The 21392-nt window shown below is 39.3% G+C and overlaps 1 protein-coding gene and 1 pseudogene across 1 annotated transcript in view; one reads left to right on the forward strand and one right to left on the reverse strand.

Annotated features, from left to right (window-relative positions):
• Positions 1-7058, reverse strand: part of SLC25A24 (solute carrier family 25 member 24) — a 134614-nt gene extending 127556 nt beyond the window's left edge. Inside the window, 1 exon segment of the mRNA XM_059136343.1 lies at positions 6990-7058. Within this exon segment, the coding sequence (XP_058992326.1) occupies positions 6990-7058 (69 nt within the window).
• A 13625-nt stretch (positions 7059-20683) lies between these two features.
• On the forward strand, positions 20684-21086 carry LOC131810477 (cytochrome b5-like; annotated as a pseudogene).
• The last annotated feature ends 306 nt before the right edge of the window (positions 21087-21392 follow it).

The following is a 21392-nucleotide window of genomic DNA, read 5'->3' on the forward strand; positions in this document are numbered from 1 at the left end:
ACAGACAAAAGGTTGATATCCAGGATCTATAATGAACGCCTTCCTATGTATTCTTACCATAACCTTTGCCATAGTGCAACTGGCTACCCACTGTTTGCACAATGTGCACACCCCTAGGGATTGTTAGGTCTGTCAGGGTAGGCGCCAAGAGCATACTTTTTACCACTGAATCCTCATTGTCTATTATGGGCCTGGCAAAAAGTACCAAACAATATTCAATTGATAGCTAACTTGATTGGTTGACTGACTGACTAATAATATAAAAGTCTTACAAAAACAATAGATATATGCACTAAAATTATATCATTGTGTTAATATTTGGGTGGTAGATTATGTTGATATTGGGGAAATTACTTAACCTCACTATTCAAAAATTTCCTAATCTGTGAAATGAGGAAAATAATACTTGGACTATAAAGTCTTGCAAGAACTAAAGGATATAATATATGTGAAGTACTAAGAATGCTAGCAAACAGGAGCTCAATAATTATAAGCTACTACTCATGCTTCCCAAAAGTTTCCATTGTTGTCATTACTATAATGAAAAGGGTTTTAAAAGTAAGCAAAAAATAATTTTAAATTGTATACACACATATAAGGGCAGACCTTTTGAGAATCTTCACTGCCTCTTTTTTTTTTTTTTTTAGAAATCTGTATACCTATTAAGTCAAGAGCATCAATAATTTCTGAAGTATCAATCACTCCTTTAAAGGAACAAAGAAAATAAAGACTACCTGGAAGTTTTGAAAAGATACAGAAGCAAAGATTTAAGCAGTATTCACTGCATTGTGGCAACATTTCATGAGACATTAATATCCCAATTATTACCTGCCAAGATAAAAAGAAGAGACTAGAGAGCCCATATAATATTTTCTATATCAATAAATAATACTACCACCCTTCAGTGCTGCTCAAACCAATTGCTCTTGCCTCTCTCCTTTCCTTCACCAATTTCAATCACCTTATGTGGTCTGTTCCATGCATAAACATCTCCAAAATTATTTATTCCCATCACCACTAATCCCATTTTAGCTTAGACACCAATCCATGTTCCACACAAGTATGATGGTACTACTCCTCCTACCGAAAACTCTTCAGTGGTCTTCCACCTCATTCCCGCAGGAATTGAGTCCAGAAATCTTCACAGGCCTCAAGGACCTCCATGATCCCGCCTGGGTCTGCTTCTTAGCTTCATCTCTGAAACTTTTCCTTGCTCTCAGCCTTGGCTTCACTGTTCTTCCTGCAGTTCCTCAGACATGATCTGCTCTCCTGGTGTAACCAGTCTCATAGAAAGCCATCTCCCTGCCTGGAACATTTTTCCACTCCTCACTAAACTAACTTTCACTCATCATTTGAGATTGCCACATGGAGCTTCATGTAAAAACCTTATCAAAATGTTATAAGTATCTTTTTTTAAAAAAAAGATTTTATTTATTTATTTGACAGACAGAGATCACAAGTAGGCAGAGAGGCAGGCAGAGAGAGAGGAGGAGGAAGCAGGCTCCCTACTGAGAGGAGAGCCCGATGTGGAGCTCGATCCCAGGACCCTGGGATCATGACCTGAGCCAAAGGCAGAGGTCTTAACCCACTGAGCCACCCAGGTGCTAAAGTGTTATAAGTATCTTTATTTATATTGTTCAAAGGAAAAAGTATATAGTTCAAAAGGTACAGGCTTTTTGATTCATGATTATTATTTTTGAAAGATAGTATGTAAATAAAAATTACACCATTTAAAAATATTCCTTACGAGCAGTTACAGTCAAACAAATGATGGATTAAATAAATGAATTTTTAATAACCTTTCATGGATCCCAAATATCAAATAATAAACCTTTACTATAACATGGTTACTTCTTGGCTATACATGTTTGTTCACATACAAACATACCATCATTATTTGTGTCCAAACTCTTAAAAGTCAAACTCATTATCTTCTCATTATCTTTAAGGTACTGCATAAATGTGCTAAGCCTCAACAGATTGCATGCATTTATATCAACAGATTTTAACAGTGTCTATAAGAGAGAAGAAATTATATTAGAGACGTGGGATTCAGACAAAGTAGATTTTAAATTACAGTGTTTAAACATGCATACATTTATCTTATATAAATTAGGTATTCTGTCATAGATTATTGGTACCTTAGTTTTAGAGTAAAATTTCTAACACTAAAAACATAGAATCTTTGAGTATTGGATCTTTCAAGAAGTTTAGCAGCTGACTAGTCTACTCTTCTACTCAACAATCATTCATGTATCCACCCACTCAGTAAATGCTTGAGAAAAAGAAATGGACCAGATATAGCCTCTCCCCTCAAGAAGTTTATAGGCTAATGAGGAAGACACCAAAGCCATTATGATAGAAAATGTTCAAGGTTCAATAGCCAAATTATGGAAACAACCCAAATTTCTTCTCATAGATGAATGGGTGAAGTGACATGTATATATAACTCAGCCATTTAAAAAAAAGAATGAAATCTTGTCCTTTGCAACAACATAGATGGATCCGGAAAGTAGAATGCTAAATGAAATAGGTCAGCCAGAGAAAGAAAAATACCCTATGATTTCACTCATACATGGATCTTAAGAAACCAACCAAACAAAAAAAGAGAGATTAAAAAAAAAAAAAAAAAAAAAACCCAGACAGACTCTTAACTGTAGAGAACATAGAGGAAGTGGGTAGGAGAGTGCATAAAAGAGGTGAAGCAGATTAAGAATACAGTTATCTTGATGAGCACTGAGTAATATATAGAATTGTCAAAGCACTAGGGGCACCTGGGTGGTTCAGTGGGTTAAAGCCTCTGCCTTCAGCTCAGGCCATGATCCCAGGGCCCTAGGATCAAGTCCCACATTGGGCTCTCTGCTCAGCAGGGAGCCTGCTTCCTCCTCTCTCTCTCTGCCTGCCTCTCTGCCTACTAGTGATCCCTGTCTGTCAAATAAATAAATAAAATCTTAAAAAAAAAAAAAACTTAAAAAAGAAGCCCTATATTGCACACTCAAAACTGATAGGACACTATACTTTAAAAAACAACTAGAACTCTTGGGAAATATATCTACATATTTTACAAAATTCTTATAATGATTAATGTTTTATTGAAGAACAGAGATACTAATTACAACATAAACTAAAATATATCCAAAGGAAAAAAAATATTCAATGTTCAGTGGGAAATAAAGATGTGAAGGAAACGGTCAGAGAAGTAGCTCTACCCGAACATTCTAAAAATGAGTAGCAAAAGGTGAATAAAGATACAAGAGTGTGAGGGATGTAGCAGAGACCACCAGCTGTCTACCAAAATTCCTTCTTGCCTTCTTTGGACACACCACTAGATTACATTACTAATTATAAAAATGTCTCCCTTGCAGTTAAATTTGGTCATGTGCGCAAGGTCTCACTGATGAAGTAAGAGGGAGAGTAATGTGTACCACTTCTAAGACTGGCTAACAGAATCCTACATGCTCATTCCACTTTCACCAGCTAAATGCAGATAATCATGAGAGACCCTTGAGGATGGTAGGGCCACAAGAAGAAAGGAATCCAGATCTTTGAATAACTGTAAGGTGGAGAACTGCGACACCACCCTCAACAGCTACCAAGAAATCATCTTATATACCATAGTAAAAGGCTTGGACTTTTCCCAATGACAAGGAAATGACTTTTCCCAATGACTTTTCCCAATTGTCAAGCCCCTGAAGAATTTTAAGCAGGGTCAGGATATAATAAAAATGTAACTTTTAGAAGGGTCATCTGGTGCAATATGGAGGAAAAATTAGTGAGAGGAAAGGCAAAAAGACTGGTTATAAGACTGGTTACAGTGACTCAGTGAGAGATGGTGGGGGCCAGGGCTTACTAGGAGCGATAGGTATGGAGAGGAAGGGAACTGGTTATGAGGTATACTAAAGAATTACATAGGGCCACGTGATGAACTGCATGTTGGGGTAAGAGAAAAGGAGGAATATAAAAAGGCTTGGTGGTGAAACATTTAACCAAGACTATGATCACGGGGGGAAGAGGAGAGACTCAGAAGCAGGGCCTAGCTATCCATTTGTGAGTCACCCACACTAGGATGACAGTTGGAAGCTTGAAAAGTAATCTTGAAGCCCACCTGTGTTTGCGGGGTGAGCCTAAAGAGAGTCTATAAAGGGATCTGAAAAGCACCAGCCAGAGAGCTGAGACAAAGTGCCAAAGCAAAAAATACAGGAGTCGTCATCAGTGTTCCATGCCGCAGAATAGAGCCCAAGAGCCAAACTACGCAATGCAGAAGTCCTTAGTGACCTTTCGTAGAGGGAAATAATGGAGACTGAAGTCTCGCCACAGAGAAGAGAAGGCAGAGAGTACAGACACAGCTTTGTCAAAGACCAGATTACAGATGGAGGAAAATGATAGGACGATCGCTAGGTGGGGAGACTGGGCCGTGGGAGGATCACTGTTATTAGGAAGAGTTTGAAAATACCGGAGGAAGAAAGAGAATAACAGAAGTTGTACTTTTCCTATTTTAAAGGAGACGGAAACCAGGACGCCTGGGTGGCTCAGTTGGTTAAGCAGCTGCCTTTGGCTCAGGTCATGATCCCAGCGTCCTGGGATCAAGTCCCACATCGGGCTCCTTGCTTGGCAGGGAACCTGCTTCTCCCTCTGCCTCTGCCTACCTCTCTGTCTGCCTGTGCTTGCTCTCGCTTCTCTCTCTATGACAAATAAATAAAATAAAAAATCTTTAAAAAAAAATAAAGGAGACGGAAACCAAGTTGACAATATAACTGAAAGAACCAACTTTGGAAAGAACAAACATCCCATTCCTTGAGACTAGTGGAAAGAAACTTAGCATAGATGTAACTAAAGGTAAGATTATAATCCATGTATCAAATTTATTGAGGTTTACTAACTGCTTTAAGCTTAATAAATAATCTTGGGCATTTTTCATTTATTTACTCATTAATCATCATAAGAACCTTATGAGCTAATAAGCACTATTATTATCCCCATTTTACAGCTGAAGAAATTTTTCAAGAAGGCCAGAAATCTGAAGGAATTCAGTGCAGTTCACCTCTATTTACTCATTGAAGTAAAGGGCATGTTCAGCTACTGGAAGAGGGGAGCAAGGAATGGCAGGGGCTGTGACTGGGGTAAGTCAGAGTTTTTCAACCTCAACACTATTGATATTAGGAACCAGATCATCTTTTGTTGTCCTGTGCACTGAAGGATGTTTAGCAACATCCCTGGCCTTCATTCACTAGATGCTAATATCACACACACACACACACACACACATGCACACATGTGCACATATGCGCACACACATATCCGCAGCCATCATGGGGACAAAAATGTCAAAAACATCAAATGTCCCTGAAGGGCACAATCACCCCTAGTTGGAGTACCACTGGAATAAATGAAATGAAGATAGAATGGACTCTGGACAGTCTTCTGAAATCTAGATCTTTACTAGAAGGGAAATGGAATATTAAGATTATGGGGCTATATTCAAAAAGAAGGCATAAAGTCATCAATTTGTTTTCTAGGTAATGCAAAGTGAACACAGCAGAAAGACTTGGACACAGAGGACCCAGTGAAATCACTATATATTATGTAAAATTAAGACTGGTATCTGTAGCTGGCCTCGGGGGATAAATCATCAATTTCTATAACAAAATATGACACAGCATTATCTAGGGGATGTAGTTATCCCCGCATTTCTCTGCAGGCACTATATAAGTCCCAAGAATTATGGACTTAACAGTAAATGCTACTGTCCTGATTGTCCGGACTCCATGTTGTGTGACCTCAGGTCCATTATTCAATTCAAGCCTACCAGATGGAAACTTGTTAAATATTGTTATTTTCTCTTACTGAATGTACTTAAGTCTCTTCACAAGAAAAAGATTTCTAGAAAACCTGGTGACCCCTTCCCCTTTTCAAACATTCCTATGCTGCTGCTGGGCCTCGTAGTCTCTTAGAGAAGCTTAAATTAAAACACTCTTTTATTTATTTTTTTTACCCTAGATGATCAGCTAGTTAAATGTACAGGTGTGGAAGTGGGGCTTCTCTGAAAACACAGCAGTCAGTATACGAATCTTAAAAAAAAAAAAAAAGCCTAAGGATGTCAGAGCAAAAGGATGGAAAGTATCCAAGCTCTTGATCGCATTGCTGAGCCAGTGAACCAATCCTGGAACCAGTTTTCACTGGACCTGTTTGGACAGGAAACTAATCAAACCTCTGTTATTTAAACCACTTTCTGCTGGGTATTCTGTCACAGCTGAAAGCATAGACATAGAAAATCATAACTCACAGAATAATTACAAACTGAGATGAGATTTGTTAAGCTAAATGATAATTCTACATTATAGTGTATGGCATACTGTTGAGGCATAGTATAAATACTTCAATATGTGGTTAAACTGAAAATATGTGGTTGTGATTAACATGTTAGGATCAGAACATCTCCAGTTCCCCACCTGCAGAGTAGCCAGTGCACACACAGGAATGTCCCCAAAGGGCATGGGGCTGCCCTAAGTAGGAGCCTTCTGGAGCAAAGGGCTATGCAGGTTGCATGGACCAATCTATGGGATGCCATCACAGGCTATGACAAGCCATCACAGGCTGTCAAGGCAGACCCTTGGAGTTACCAAAAGCTAACAGAATTTGAACACAGGCCCTAGGCATTTAGCTCACTGGGGACTTTGGTTAATGTTGGGATGGTGCAAGTGGGCCTTTTAAGAGTTTCAGTGGCTTGGACCTGTCTTAAGCAAGATGGTAAAGTCTTCAACATGTTTTCCCATGTTGAATAGGCCACTATTAGGGCAGAAACTTATGTTAAGTGTTCCAACAGCTGGGCAGTTTTAAGTGAAGCAGCTCACATGAAAAAAATTTCTAACCTGGAGAGCTCAGGGAGGGCTAAAGGGGTCTTCTCAGTCCCCACCCTCAATCCCACCCCCACCCCCACTTCCTAAATGGTTCTCCCTGATTCTGTGTGGCCTGAATGCACTATGGCCCACCTCCTTGTCCTGGCATATGGGGATGCCCATAGCTTCCAGTTCTTTCTGCAATTCTGTGATGTCCGCCATGCCATTCCCACAGTGGTCCAGCTTCTGGAAGAGTTCTTCAAAAAGGCTGTTGGATTTGTCTTCCTGGCCAACCACTGTGGGCAACAGAAAGCTCCACATTTGGTGCAGCATGGGCACAGAGCGCTAAGCCTCCTCTGAAAGGTAGGAGAGCCCCACCGTCAGATGGAGCTGCCCTGCAGGGGACACGGTCTCTGGGATCCTCCAAGTTTCCAAGGCAGTTAGCTGGTAGGTTCCCGCCTGTTGGGCAACAGGCCTGGTTCTGGATTTGCTTCTGTCAGTCTTGGTGGGCGGGGCAAATTTGCTTGCGACCACCATTGTTGTTGTTGTTATTGTTTAGATTAAGGTTTAGCCAGGGATTCCCAGACAGCACATTCTTTTTTTTTTTTTTTTAAGTTTTTATTTATTTATTTGATAGAGAGTAAGAGAGAGAGAGAGAGCAGGGGCAGGGGGAGAGGCAGAGAGAGACGGAGAAGCAGACACCCCCCCTCAGCAAGGAATCCCATTCTGGGACTCAGTCCCAGGACCCTGGGATCATGACCCCAGCCGAAGGCAGATGCCCAATGACTGGGCCACCCAGGCGCCCCAGACAGAACATTCTTTTTTTTTTTTTTTTTTTTAAGACATTCTTTTTATTTGTTTGACAGAGATCACAAGTAGGCAAAGAAGTAGGCAGAGAGAGAGAGAAGGGGAAGCAAGCTCCCTGCTGAGCAGAGAACCTGATGTGGGGCTTGATTCCAGGGCCCTGGGATTATGACCTGAGCCAAAGGCAGAGGCTTTAACCCACTGAGCCGCTCAGGCGCCCCCAGCAGCACATTCTTAATTCAAACTCCAAACTGACAGAGGATAGCCCCATCTTTATGAGTTCTTAGGTGAGGATTTTGTTTGTTTTTTCAGTTTTGTGCTCAGAGCCATGGTTGACTAGATCAGACTCCATAGGGCCATCCTGGGCCAATTCTCTTTCTTTTTATTATTAGACCTAGGCTTCCTCTCCCATTCCCATAGGGTTGTTGAAATCCAAACTCCTTAGAAACCAAGGGAGAAAATATTCAGACTTTTTATATCTATAAAAGCAAGTGTAAACTAACCTTTCTAATATTTAACATGAATTGAAAACTGCATGTATATATAATATTTAAATAAGAATACAAAAAGTGTGGGTGGATGAATGAAAAAATTTGAAACCCATTGCTGCTGTGTAATGGGATTGACCCCCTGGTCTGTGGGCTAGATGAAAGATTTGGTAAGAAATTCAGGAAGTCTGTAATCGGTAGCGACCAAGGATTGCCATCAGAAGTACTGCTAAAGTCAAGAGAACAGATCAGCCAAAGCAGTGGAGCGATGGAGACCAGCACTGAACACATAGACAAAAGACCAACTGATGCCAACCAGCATGCTCCAAGGATCTAAATGGGCAGTTTGGCCCTTAGCCTCAGTGCCACAGAAGTCACAAGTAAACCACGTTAGGGCCTCAGAAACTCAGATTCTCTCCTAAGGAGAACATTAGTGACCAAACACAATACTATCTAAAGGTCCTAATCAGTTAGCAGACAGTCCAAGTATTAAAACAAATTAGATATTTGGTTCTTTTTTTTTTTAATGCAGCAGGTAGGACTCAGGAGAAAGATCAGAAAAACCAGGTTATGCAAATACATTTTATGCACATGTCTGATTTTTAGTATGAGCTGAAATTTAGGAACCTTTTTCCCATTAGTATTATTCTGGACCCATGTTTTTAAATCATCTCTGTGTGAACTGATACTGCTTATTGTTTCCTTTTGATCTCTACAGATGTTGGGGCAACGAGATAAGGTGAAAGTCAAAATCTTAGGATGGCAAAAGAGCACATGGGTGGCTCAGTCAGTTGGCATCTGACTCTTGATTTCAGCTCAGGTCATGATCTCAGGTTTTGAGATAGAGCCCTGCATTGGGCTTCCCACGCAGTCAAGAGTCCACTGGAGATTCTTACTCTTCCTCTGCCCCTGCCCCCACTTGAATGCTCTCTCTCTCTCTCTTTCTCTAAAATAAATATATGAATCTTAAAAAAAAAAAAAAAAAAAAAAAAGCCTGAGGATGGCAGAGCTGAAGGATGGAAAGTATCCAAGCTCTTGATCGCATTGCTGAGCCAGTGAACTAATCCTGGAACCAGTTTCCACTGGACCTATTTGGACAGGAAACTAATCAAACCTCTGGTATTTAAACCACTTTCTACTGGTATTCTGTCACAGCTGAAAGCATAGACATAGAAAATCATAACTCACAGAATAATTACAAACTGAGATACGTGTAATGAAGGAAAATTGCACTCATCTCAGTTTGGAATTGTTCTATGAGAACATAACAGAGACCATAATATATATTGAGGAGTGAAGGAAGGACTCCTGAAGTTTAGGTGATATTTAAGACAAGACCTGAAAGATAAGTAGGGGTTTGCCTATTTCCAGTGCAGAAAATAGCATTCCTTGTATTTTTAAGATTCCTGAGAAGAAAAGAACTTAGAAAGTTTAAAGAACTAAAAGAAAGCCACTGTCACTGGAGAATAATAAACAACACAAAGAATAGCAAAGGCTGAGATTAAAACCAGAGGCCACATTAAAGATCCCAGCTTTTATCCCAAGAACAATATAGAGTTTTATCAGCCAGGATAAGCCAGGTTATACTGTGATAACAAACAACTCCAGAATCTCAGTGACCTACAGGTTAAATACCTCACTTGTACATATATGCATCATAGGTCAGCAGTAGGTTCTGCTCCTGGGATATCAATGTCCTTACTCTGGGACTGAGGCAGCCACTATCTGGAATACCATTTAGCTGTGGCAAAGGGAACAAGGAACACGGGAAAGCAGGCTGTGGATCTTAAAGCCTCTGCCTGTAGGTGACATATTCAATTTCTGTTTATTTTATTGGCCAAAACAAGTGGCATGCTTTCCGGACTTCAAGTTCTCCCACAGGGAGGAATGCTGAATATTGTTGGGAAATGTTATAGCCTATGCCAGGAACAATTTATGCCTTTTTGGCAGCAGAATAACATGGTTTAATGTGTAAAGATCCTGCTAGCTACTGTGAGGAGAATGCAGGAAAAAGTTAGGAGCCAGTGCAGTGAGGTTAGTTATAAGTGGTCAGCTTGAGGAGCACCTGGGTGGCTCAGCTGGTTAAGCATCTGCCTTCAGCTCAGGAGCAGGTCAGGGTTGATCCCAGCATCCTGGGATTGAGTCCCACGTCAGGCTCACAGGGAGCCTGCTTCTCTCTCTCTCCCTCTGCTGCGCTCTCTCTCTTTCTCAAAAAATAAATAAATAAGTAAATAAATTCTTAAAAAAAAGAAAGGTGGGGGTAGTGATAAACTTGAGTGGTTGCAGTGGAGGGGAAGAGAAGCAAACAGATCATGATCATTTTAGAGGTAGAATTGAAAGAACTTTCTGAAGGATTGCAGGATTTGAGAGAGAAAATGATACCTGCTATAGTCTGAATGTTAATGTCCCTCCAAAATTAATATTGAAATCCTAACCCCCAATGTGATGGTATTAGGAAGTGGGACTTTGGGGAGGTGTTTCAGTTATGAAAGGCATGCCTCCTGAGTGGGATTAAGTGCCCTGATTAAAGACACCCAAGGGGCGTCTGGGTGGCTCAGTGGGTTAAGTCCTCTGCCTTCAGCTCAGGTCATGATCCCAGGGTCCTGGGATGGAGCCCCGAATCAGGATCTCTGCTCAGCAGGGAGACTGCTTCCTCCTCTCTCTTTCTGTCTGCCTCTCTACCTACTTGTGATCTCTGTCTAATAAATAAATAAAACCTTAAAAAAAAAAAAAAGGACACCCAAGGGCTCTCTTGCCCCTTCCATCATGTGAGGACACAGCAAGAAGCCATCTACGAATCAGAAAGCAGGCCCTCACCAGACGTCAAATCTACAGGTGCCTTGATCTTGGACTTCCAGCCTTCAGAACTGAGAGAAGTAAATTCCTGTGGTTTATAAGCCACCCAGTCTATGGTATTCTGTTATAACAGCATGAGGGGACTAAGACAGTAACAAAAATAACTTAGGTTTCTGGCATGAGGCACCATGTAGGAGTTGTCAGTCCCCAAGGTGCAGGAGATTGGGATTAAGATCAAGAGTTCAAACTTAGACTTGTTAAGATGCCAGTGATCCATGAACTGACAAAATTGCATGCACAGCTTACAAAAGAAGTCCAAGCTGGAAATATAAATTTGTCAGTCACTGGCATACAGATAGCTTTTAACCCTGTAGGAGAGAAGAATATCACTTAGAAAGTATAGAGTAGGAAGAGGGCCCTAGACCAAGCTCTGGAAAACTCTAAAATGTACATTTCAAATGCAGGCAACAGAGCCAGCATGGCATATGGTAAAGAGCTCAGGCTCAAATTCAAACTGCCTGCAACTGAATAATTTTGGGCACATGGCATAATTTCTCTGAACCTCAGTTTCCTTATCAGTACCAGTTCTGTCTCAACATTCTGTTGTGAGGATTCAGTTAAAAAAAAAAAAAAAAAACTTAATATGAGGCCTGGCACATAGGAGGCACTTCATAAGTGGTCATTATTTTTCATGTTATATTTGTATTAAAGGATGACTGAGAAAGAGCCTTCACAGAAGTAGAAGAAAACAGGAAAGTGAACTATTAAAGAATGCATGAGAAGAGGCTGTTTTGAGAAGAAAAAAAAAAGAGTCAAATGCTGCTAAAAGTATCAAATGGTGAGTAAAATTAAGAGCTAGGACTGTAAAGAGTCTTTTGGCTTTGGCAAGAAATGCATCAGTATTTTCAGTGAATTGGTGGAGCAGAAATCAGACTGGGGAGAGTTAGACTGATCCCTACCTCATACTTTGCATAAAAGTAAATTCTAGGTAAAATAGAGACCTAAAAGTAAAGATGTGAAGTCTTAAAGTGTCACAAAGAAAATGTAGAAGAATATGTTTGTGATCTCCGCATAGAGGAATTCCAAATAAGACCTAAAAAAAGCATGAACCATAGAATGCAAATTTGATAAAATTTAAAATACTTGTGCATCAAGAGACATCATTTAAAAGGTGAAAAAGACTCACAGATAGAAAATCCAACTTTACAACCTCTATAGAATAGTATTCAATATATATAAGGAATCTTAAATCAATAAGAAAAAGACAATTGACCTAAGAAACAGGCAAGTAATATGAACAGGGATGTCACCAGGACCTATAATCTATTAATGTTTCTGTATTGTCACTGTCCTCATTTCATTATGTCAGTTGTTTCTTTCCTTCCACTTACATTCATAATCCATCATCTTAATCACTACCTCCCATATCCCTTTACACATTTGCTCCCTCTTTCTTTGTCTTATTTATTTTGCAAAATCATAACCTTGAGTACATCCAACTCTCCATATTCTCTGCAAATTCACCTCTATCTCTCGCTTATATCCTCCATCCAATACTTCACAAAGTTCTTTCAATTTTATCTCTAAAATACATCATGATCTGTCTGCTTTACTTCCCCTCCATTGCCACCACACTAGCTCAAGCTGACCACTCCAAGAATTTCCTGATTGATCTTAGTGCACAGGCTCACTATAGCTATAGATGCCCTTCCTTCAATGCAATGGAAAAATGGATGCAAAGTCTGTTGAGAGTTTGTAAGTACAATAGTGGAAAGATGAGGGGGGCCCACGCAATGATTTCCATCCCTTCAATGAAAAATGAAGAACTGGTGAGAATGAGGATGTTAAATGTGAGTAAGAGAAAACCAGAAATAGAGGATGTGAGGGCCAGAAATTTGAAGAAATTGGAGAAAGTATAGCATAGTTATTGTGGAGAATGGGAAGGCTATGCTTTGAGAGAAACTGGGTAGGACACCATGAGTACCCATTTGTAGTGATGAATTTGTAGAATATCAATTTGTGAAGTTTACTATGTATCATCACGTAGTCCAGAATTGGGCACACCAATCTCATATAACTGCAAGGGACCAAAGCCATCACTTCAGCACTCTTGGTCAGAACTACCAATACACCAACTTTCACTGTGCTATGACATGGACTTTATTCTAGTCTACTCTTTGAAAGGCTCTGTGCCTATTTATTTCACTCAGCATATAGAGCTGAGCATATTTCACTCAGCATATAGTGCATAACAGAGCACTAAGACAGAAAGAACCAGCATCCTGATGACTACAGAACCATTATGGCAGCCTCTGAACTACATTTATATGAGACAGAAGTAAACACAGACCATAAGTCCCCATTATTTCTGGTCTTAGGCCAAACTATTTTTCAGTCTTCAAAAAAGAAATCCACTTTGGGAAGAAAGCTAAATGTAATTTGGCCACTGATCAGTAGAGGGTGACAGAACATCAGAATGACAGTTTAAGAATGCTTTTCAGTGTGGAGATTCCTTAAGAAATTAAAAATAGAGCTTCCTTATGACCCTGCAATTGCACTCCTGGGTATTTACCCCAAAGATACAGATGTAGTGAAAAGAAGGGCCATCTGTACCCCAATGTTTATAGCAGCAATGGCCACGGTCGCCAAACCGTGGAAAGAACCAAGATGCCCTTCAATAGACAAATGGATAAGGAAGATGTGGTCCATATACACTATCGAGTATTATGCCTCATCAGAAAGGATAAATACCCAACTTTTGTGGCAACATGGACGGGACTGGAAGAGATTATGCTGAGTGAAATAAGTCAAGCAGAGAGAGTCAATTATCATATGGTTTCACTTATTTGTGGAGCATAACAAATAACATGGAGGACATGGGGAGATGGAGAGAAGAGAGCTGAGGGAAATGGAAGGGGAGGTGAACCATGAGAGACTATGGACCCTGAAAAACAACCTGAGGGTTTTGAAGGGGTGGAGGGTGGGAGGTTGGGGGAACCAAGTAGTGGGTATTGGGGAGGGCACGTATTGCATCGAGCACTGGGTGTGGTGCAAAAACAATGAATACTGTTATGCTGAAAAGAAATTAAAATAAACAAATAAATAAAAATAATTTTTAAAAAAGAATACCTTTATGAACCATGTTGTAAGCATTTTTCTATATCATTCAATTAATATTTTCCCCAACTCATTGACATATTTAACTATGAATTTATAAAGTATATAAATCTATGCTTAATAAAATGCATGGTTCATCACCTGGAAACATTTGGTGAGAAAAATAACAATTTTCATTATTCTTCCTTTACTTATCATTCTTTTTTACATTTTTTCTCTGTGTCCTACAATATCATGAAAGTTCATCAATTAAGGAATATATCACATCATTCTTTTCCTATAAATGTTTTATAAATATCTTTCCAAGAGTGATCAAGTTAATGAAACCCAATGTATTGGGTGCACCAAGCCACCTATGGCTGTTAACAAATGGTTAAATGATAAAATCTTTATGTTATCTGTGGGTAGCATAATTCCGAAGCATGATATTTGATCCCCCTTATTTATGTCAGTTTATTTGGCTATAATTCATAGTAATATTAACGAGATCAAAACTTTTCAATGCAATTATAATAAAGCATTTTATATCATACCATAGTGTGTTTTTGAAAGAAAGAACGTTTTTCTTCATCAGAATGTGTTTTGTCTAAAATTATTTTAGAAGTGTCACTCTTATTCATATTATTATAGGCTTAATTAATTCTCCCTTCTGAAGGATATTAATTTGCAGTTATTTATGGAGCACCTACTAGATGTTCAATTTATGTTTTAAATAATTAACAAATTACCAAAAACTGTGTTGCTTAAGACATCAGAAGTTTACTCTCTCACAATTCAGGTCAAAAGTCTGAAATCAAGATATAAACAAGGTCACCTTCTTCTGGAGTATCTAAAGGGGAATCTTTTCTTTGTCTCTTTCCAGTTTCTAGTGGTTGCCAGCAATCCTTGACTTCTAACTGCATCATTTCAAATTCTGCTTTCACCATCACATGACCTTCTATGTGTCTCTCTCTCTGTCTTTACATGGTCTTCTTAAAAGGACACCAGTTATTGGATTTAGGGCCAACTATTATGGCCCCTAGTAAGACCTCATCTTAACCTATTACATCTGTAAAGACTCTACTTCTAAATAAGATCACATTCTGAGGTTCTGGGTGGCCATGAATTTTGAAGGGAACACTACTCAGTACAAGTAGTAATGCTATTTTGTAGATCTTGAAAGCAATCTTAAAAGAAAAAAAGAATAAGATGGTTCTCCTTTATGGAATTAATATGGAAACTGAATATATTATATTCAGAATAGACAAATACCAAAGTACACTCAATTGAGTCTTTATATTCTACTTTATTTTTCATTCATGTGTATATACCCTACCTTGTTCTATAATGGTTTTGAGGTATCTTACAATAAAAACACTTAACAGTGTGCACAATATAAAACATATGTGGCTCATTGTCAATAAATAGTGTATACTTTTTGTTGAGACACAGTAGAGTTAGAAACTTCATGATAAATGAAGACAAAACCCTCTCTATAAATGCAATCCCCAAAATTCCATCACATAAAATTCATACTCACATTATTGCAATGTTAAAGAAGACAATCCTTTTCAATTAATCTTCCAGTTATTATGTGTTTTAATTTATTTGCCTTCACTTATGAGATGTGTAAGAAATAGACCAATTATTATTGATAAAACCCCAAATTATCATAAGGTCATTTTCTGACATTTTGCCCTAAAGAGGGTAATACCTTTAACTGATCCTTGGTTGAGGATTGCAAACAGGTGGTGGATGGTAGCCAATTGCCAATTGAGTTCTATCTGAATTCATGTTGTCAAAGCATTACACAATTTTGAGAGTAGAAAGTCAAGACCAGAAAATGGTAAACTATAGATGATAAGGGAAAACATGGTCATTAGCACAATTCTTATTATCAGACAAAAGAGAACACATCGTCAGCTCCTTGGGAGAACCAACATTTTTTTTTTTTTTTTTTTTTTGGGAGAACCAACATTTAATGTAGCAATGAGTTGTTTAAAAAATATCTCACTGAGTGATGAAAGAAGATATAGTCCTTCAAAAATTCCTAAAATAATTTACAGTAACAGTAAAGGCTGCTTCTTGTCAACAGTTTTGTTAAAGTGGAGACCATAATGCTAAAACACAGCTTAGCCAAGGCAATTTTGGGAATGGCTAGGATAACACAACTCCAATAATTGTGTCAGCTCATTCCAAGGACAAAAGTTAAAGTAACTGGAAGAGTAACTCAACCAAATATCCTTCAACACACCTCCCCAAATATTATTCTCCCACCTGGCCTTTTGGGAGGTGTGGAGTGGAAGACTCTGCCAGCTTGTACTCACTGATGAGAATCCAGAAAGTTAATATTCTGAGGTGTTAGATTTAGACACTCTTTAAAATCAAGTAATCAGAGGACTTCTGGGAAAGATGTCAGAGTAGGAAGATCCTAAGCTCACCTATTCCCACAGATACAACTAGATAACACCACATCACAGTAAATAAACCAGAAAATGACCCAAACACTGGCAGAACAGACGTTCCACAGCTAAATATAGAGCAAGAAGCTGCATCAAAGAGGGTAGGAAGCTCAGAGACAAGGTTGGGAGTCAAAGAGACATGTGGGGCTGCCCATGGGAGAGACAAGCATGCTAGATACAGAAAGGGGAAAGGCCCAGACCCCACAAAAGGCACCCCAGATACAGGGGATCTGCATAGGGAAGAGAAATCCCCCATAACATTTGGCTGTGAAAACAGAGAGGCCTAACAATCAGTTGGGCTTAACACCTAGAAATTTAAAAACCAGCAGGTTTGGTTCTGGGAGACCCAAAAGAGTGGAGTCCCCACCATAAAAAGACAGCTTAATAAATAGCCCTGCTGAGATATAGCATAGAAGCAGCAGTTTGAAAAGTGCCTGAAGTATACTGGAAGAAGATTTATTTACTAATCTCAGAGCATGTGCTGGAGGGATAGGAATCTTTGGGAGACATCTCCAATGATAAGAACTGACAGATACCATTTCCCTCCCCTTCCCCCCAGCAGAGATACCTGGACACTTGTGGAAAACCATGTACCACCAACACTCTCCACCTAGCTTGCTAACAGTGAGCCCTGCTCCCAAGAGCCTTGGCAATGTACCCTTTCCAACCAGGCCTGGGCAAGAGTTTCCCCAGGTAGCTGCAGGTTCCCTTCTGCAGCAGACTATTGCAGACCCTGCTAACACCATGTGTCCTGCCCCCACTTTCTCCTGCAGACCCGCCCCTCCAATATTTTCTTGGCCTGAGCCCATCTGAAGTGATGCTACATGCCCAACAGGACCAGCACCACTCCAAAATGACTCTTGTCCCAGGGAATGGGGAAGATAACTACACACTCCAGTTTGACTATGGACCCAGCACTGGGCTGGGGGCAGACATGTAGTCTGAATGCAGGACCTGCCCACCAAAAAAAGCTTCTTAGGGGACAACACAGGGAAAGCACCTTAGAATTTGGTGCTACTGCATCTCTGGCAAATACCAGGTATGACTCAAACAAGTCCAAGGTGGCACCAGACTGTCCCACTGACAACACAAGGACCAAGTCCTGCCCACAACAAGCAAAGTGCACTATTGCAGATGAGAGGACTGAAGAAAAAAGTGGCTCAGCCACAACAGCAAGTCATACACAATACACATGGGAGATACCCCTGAAGCACCGGGTTCTGGTAAACAGGGAACATTGCACTGCAAAGCACTATAGCTCCTCTTCCTCATAAGGTGACTACCTTCAAAAGCAGGAGATGTAGCTAATGTTCCTAATACATACAGACACAGGGAGTTAGATGAAATGAGGAAACAGAGGAATATGTCACAAATGAATTAACAGGACAAAATCACACTAAGAGGCCTAAATTAAATAAAATAAGTAATATGACTGATAGAGAATATAAAGTAATGTTCACAAAGGTACTCACTGGACTTGAGAAAAGAGTATAGGACATCAGTGAAACCATTAAAAAGAGGTAGAAAACAGAAAAAATCAGAGATGAACTTAATTAACACTACACTAAATGGAAAAATGGTAGACTAGAGGAAGCAGAAGAACAGATCAGCAACTTGAAGGACAAAGTAATAGAAATCAATCAAGCTAAACAGGAGAAAGAAAAAAAACAATAAATGAAAATAGATTAAAAAATTCAGTAACACCATAAAGCATTATAACATTTACATTATAGGGATCCCATAAGGAGAAGAAAGAGAAAAGGGGTAGAAATAATTCTTGAAGAAATAATAGCTGAAAACGCCCTGAATCTGGGGTAGGAAACAGAAATTCAAATCCAGGAGGCAGGAGCCCTGAACAAAATCATCCAAGGAGGCCACACTAAGACACACAATAATTGAAACAGCAAAAAGTGATAAGGAGATAAAGTGATAAAGAGAATTTTATTTTATTTTATTTCATTTTATTTTTTAAAAGATTTTATTTAAGGGGTACCTGAGTGGCTCAGTGGGTTAAAGCCTCTGCCTTCAGCTCAGGTCCTGATCCCAGGGTCCTGGGATCGAGCCCCGCCTGGGGCTCCCTGCTCAGCAGGGAGCCTACTTCCTCCTCTCTCTCTCTGCCTGCCTCTCTGCCTACTTGTGATCTCTGTCTGCCAAATAAATAAATAAATAATAAAATAAATAAATGAATAAAATCTTATTTAAATAAATAAATAAGGGTTATTTATTTATTAAATAACCCTTATTTATTTATTTAAATAAGATTTTATTTATTCATAAATAAATATAATAACCCTTATTTATTTAAATAAGATTTTATTTATTTATTTGACAGACAGAGATCACAAGTAGGCAGAGAGGCAGGCAGAGAGAGAGCAGAGGAAGTAGGCTCCCTGCTGAGCAGAGAGCCCCAGGCGCGGCTCGATCCCAGGACCCTGGGATCAGGACCTGAGCCGAAGGCAGAGGCTTTAACCCACTGAGCCACCCAGGTACCCTGATAAAGAGAATTTCAGAAGGAGCAAGAGACCAGAAAACAGTTAAATACAAAGGAAATCCTATAAGGCTACTAGCTGATTTTTCAGGAGGAATTCTACAAGTCAGAAGAGAGTGGAATGATATGTTCAAAGTAGTGAAAGAAAAAACCCTGCAGGGGTACCTGGGTGGCTCAGGGTTGAACATCTTGATTTTAGCTCAGGTTGTGATCTTGGGGTCATGGAATCAAGCCCCGTGTTGGGCTCCATGCTCAGAGTCTGCTGTCCCTCTCACTCCTCCTCTCCCACTCATGCGCGCTCCCTCTCTCTCTCTCTCTCTTAAATACATACATATATACATAAAATCTTTAAAAGAAAAAGAGGAAAACCTGCAGCCAAGAACACTCTTTCCAGCAAAGCTAACATCTAGAATAAGAAAGATAAAGAAAGGAAAGGCCATAAGTAGGAGTAAGAAAGATAGAAAGCACAAAGGCAGTAAAATTAAGTATAGCTATAAAAAAATCAGTCAAGAAATTCACAAAATAAAAGGATGTAAAGTATGACACCATATAACTAAAATATTGGGGGGAGAGAAGAATAAACAATGGATTCAAATTTAAGCAACCATCTATTGGATGTAGACTGCTATATGCAGAAGATGTTATATGCAAACCTACAGGTAACCACAAATCAAAAACCTGTAATAGATAAGCAAAAAATAAAGAAAAAGGAATCCAAGTATATCACTAAAGAAAACTAACAATTCATGAGGGAAGAGAACATGAGAAGAAAAGAACAGAGAAGAACTACAAAAACAATCATAAAACAAATAACAAAATGACAATAAATTCTCACCTAGCAATAATTACTTTGAACATAAATGGACTAAATGTTCCAATTAAAAGACATAAGATAAGAGAGTAGATTAAAAAAGCAAAACTCATCTATATGCGGCCTACAAAAGACACTTTTTAGACTTAAAGACACATGCAGATTTAGAGAGAAGGGACGGAAAAATATTTATCATGCAAATGAAAGTGAAAAGAAAGCTGATAGCAATACTTATACTGGGCAAAATAGACCTTAAAACAAAGACTGTAGCAGGGGTCAAAGATGGAAATTATATAATAGTAAGGGGAGCAATTCCACAAGAAGATATCACAACTTATTTATACATATTTATACACCCAACATGGGTACATCCAAGTATATGAAGAAGCACAAAATAGAGGGGACTTTAGTACCCCACTTACATCAATGGATAGGTCATCCAAATAGAAAATCAACAAAGAGACAGTGGCTTTGAATGACACATTGGACCAGATGGATCTAACAGATACATTCAGAACATTCCATCCTAAAACAGCAGAATACACATCCTTTTCAAGTGCACATGAAACGTTCTCCAAAATAGATTAGGCCCAAAACAAAGCTCAACAAATTAAAAAAATTCAAAGTCATACCCTACATCTTTTCCAAACATGGCACTATGAAACTAGAAATCAACCACAAAAAAAATCTGGGAAGAACATAAATACATGGAGGTTAAACAATATGCTACTAAACAATGAATGGGCCAACCAAGAAATCAAGGAAGAAATAAAAAATTACATGGAGGCAGGGCACAAGGCCAAGACCCCAGGAATGTCCTGGGCCCCATTAGCTGAGATGTGTGCTCTGCTCCTCCAGACTCAGCTGGTGTTTCCCTGGCCTAAGGCTTGCCATGTTCTGAAATGTCAGAGCAGTCAGACCAGACTATGAAGTATCACACACTGCAAGAGATCCAGAAGCACAACTGCAGCAAGAGCTCCTGGTTGATTCTGCACCAGAAGGTGTACAATTTGACCAAATTTTTGGAGGAGCATCTTGGTGGGGGAGAAGTATCAAGAGAATAAGCTGGAGGGGGTATGACTGAAAGTTTTGAGGAAATGGGACACTCTACAGGTGGTCGAGAATTGTCCAAAACATAAATCACTGAGGAACTTCATCCAGATGACACAGCAGATAACTAAGCCTTCAGAAACTGTCATTATTACTGTTGATTCTAATTCTAGCTGGTGGACCAGCTGGGTGATCCCAGCCATCTCAGCACTGGTGGTAGTCCTGATGTATCACCTCTACACAGAGGAGGACTAAACACATCTCAGAAGCCAGTGAAAGAAAAGACTGCTTTGGAGCAGGGAGAAAGAAGCCAATGATAATGCTTCAACTGACAGAAACCTTCACCTGAAAAATAATTTCAACACACCTGTTTCCCTTTTCTCCTACTTCAAACCAAACCAAAAAGAGCTCCTCTGTTCTTTCTACTCCTGAACTCTTGGAATGTGTCTTTTGTTCATCAACTTTTTATTAATGTTCCATCACTACATAATTTATTTATTGTAGGCATAATCTCTTAAAAATGTATCTGGCTTTTAAAATTTGAGAAAAAAAAAAAAAAAG

Source organism: Mustela lutreola, chromosome 10 (genome assembly GCF_030435805.1).
Source record: "Mustela lutreola isolate mMusLut2 chromosome 10, mMusLut2.pri, whole genome shotgun sequence".
NCBI classification, from domain to species: domain Eukaryota; kingdom Metazoa; phylum Chordata; class Mammalia; order Carnivora; family Mustelidae; genus Mustela; species Mustela lutreola.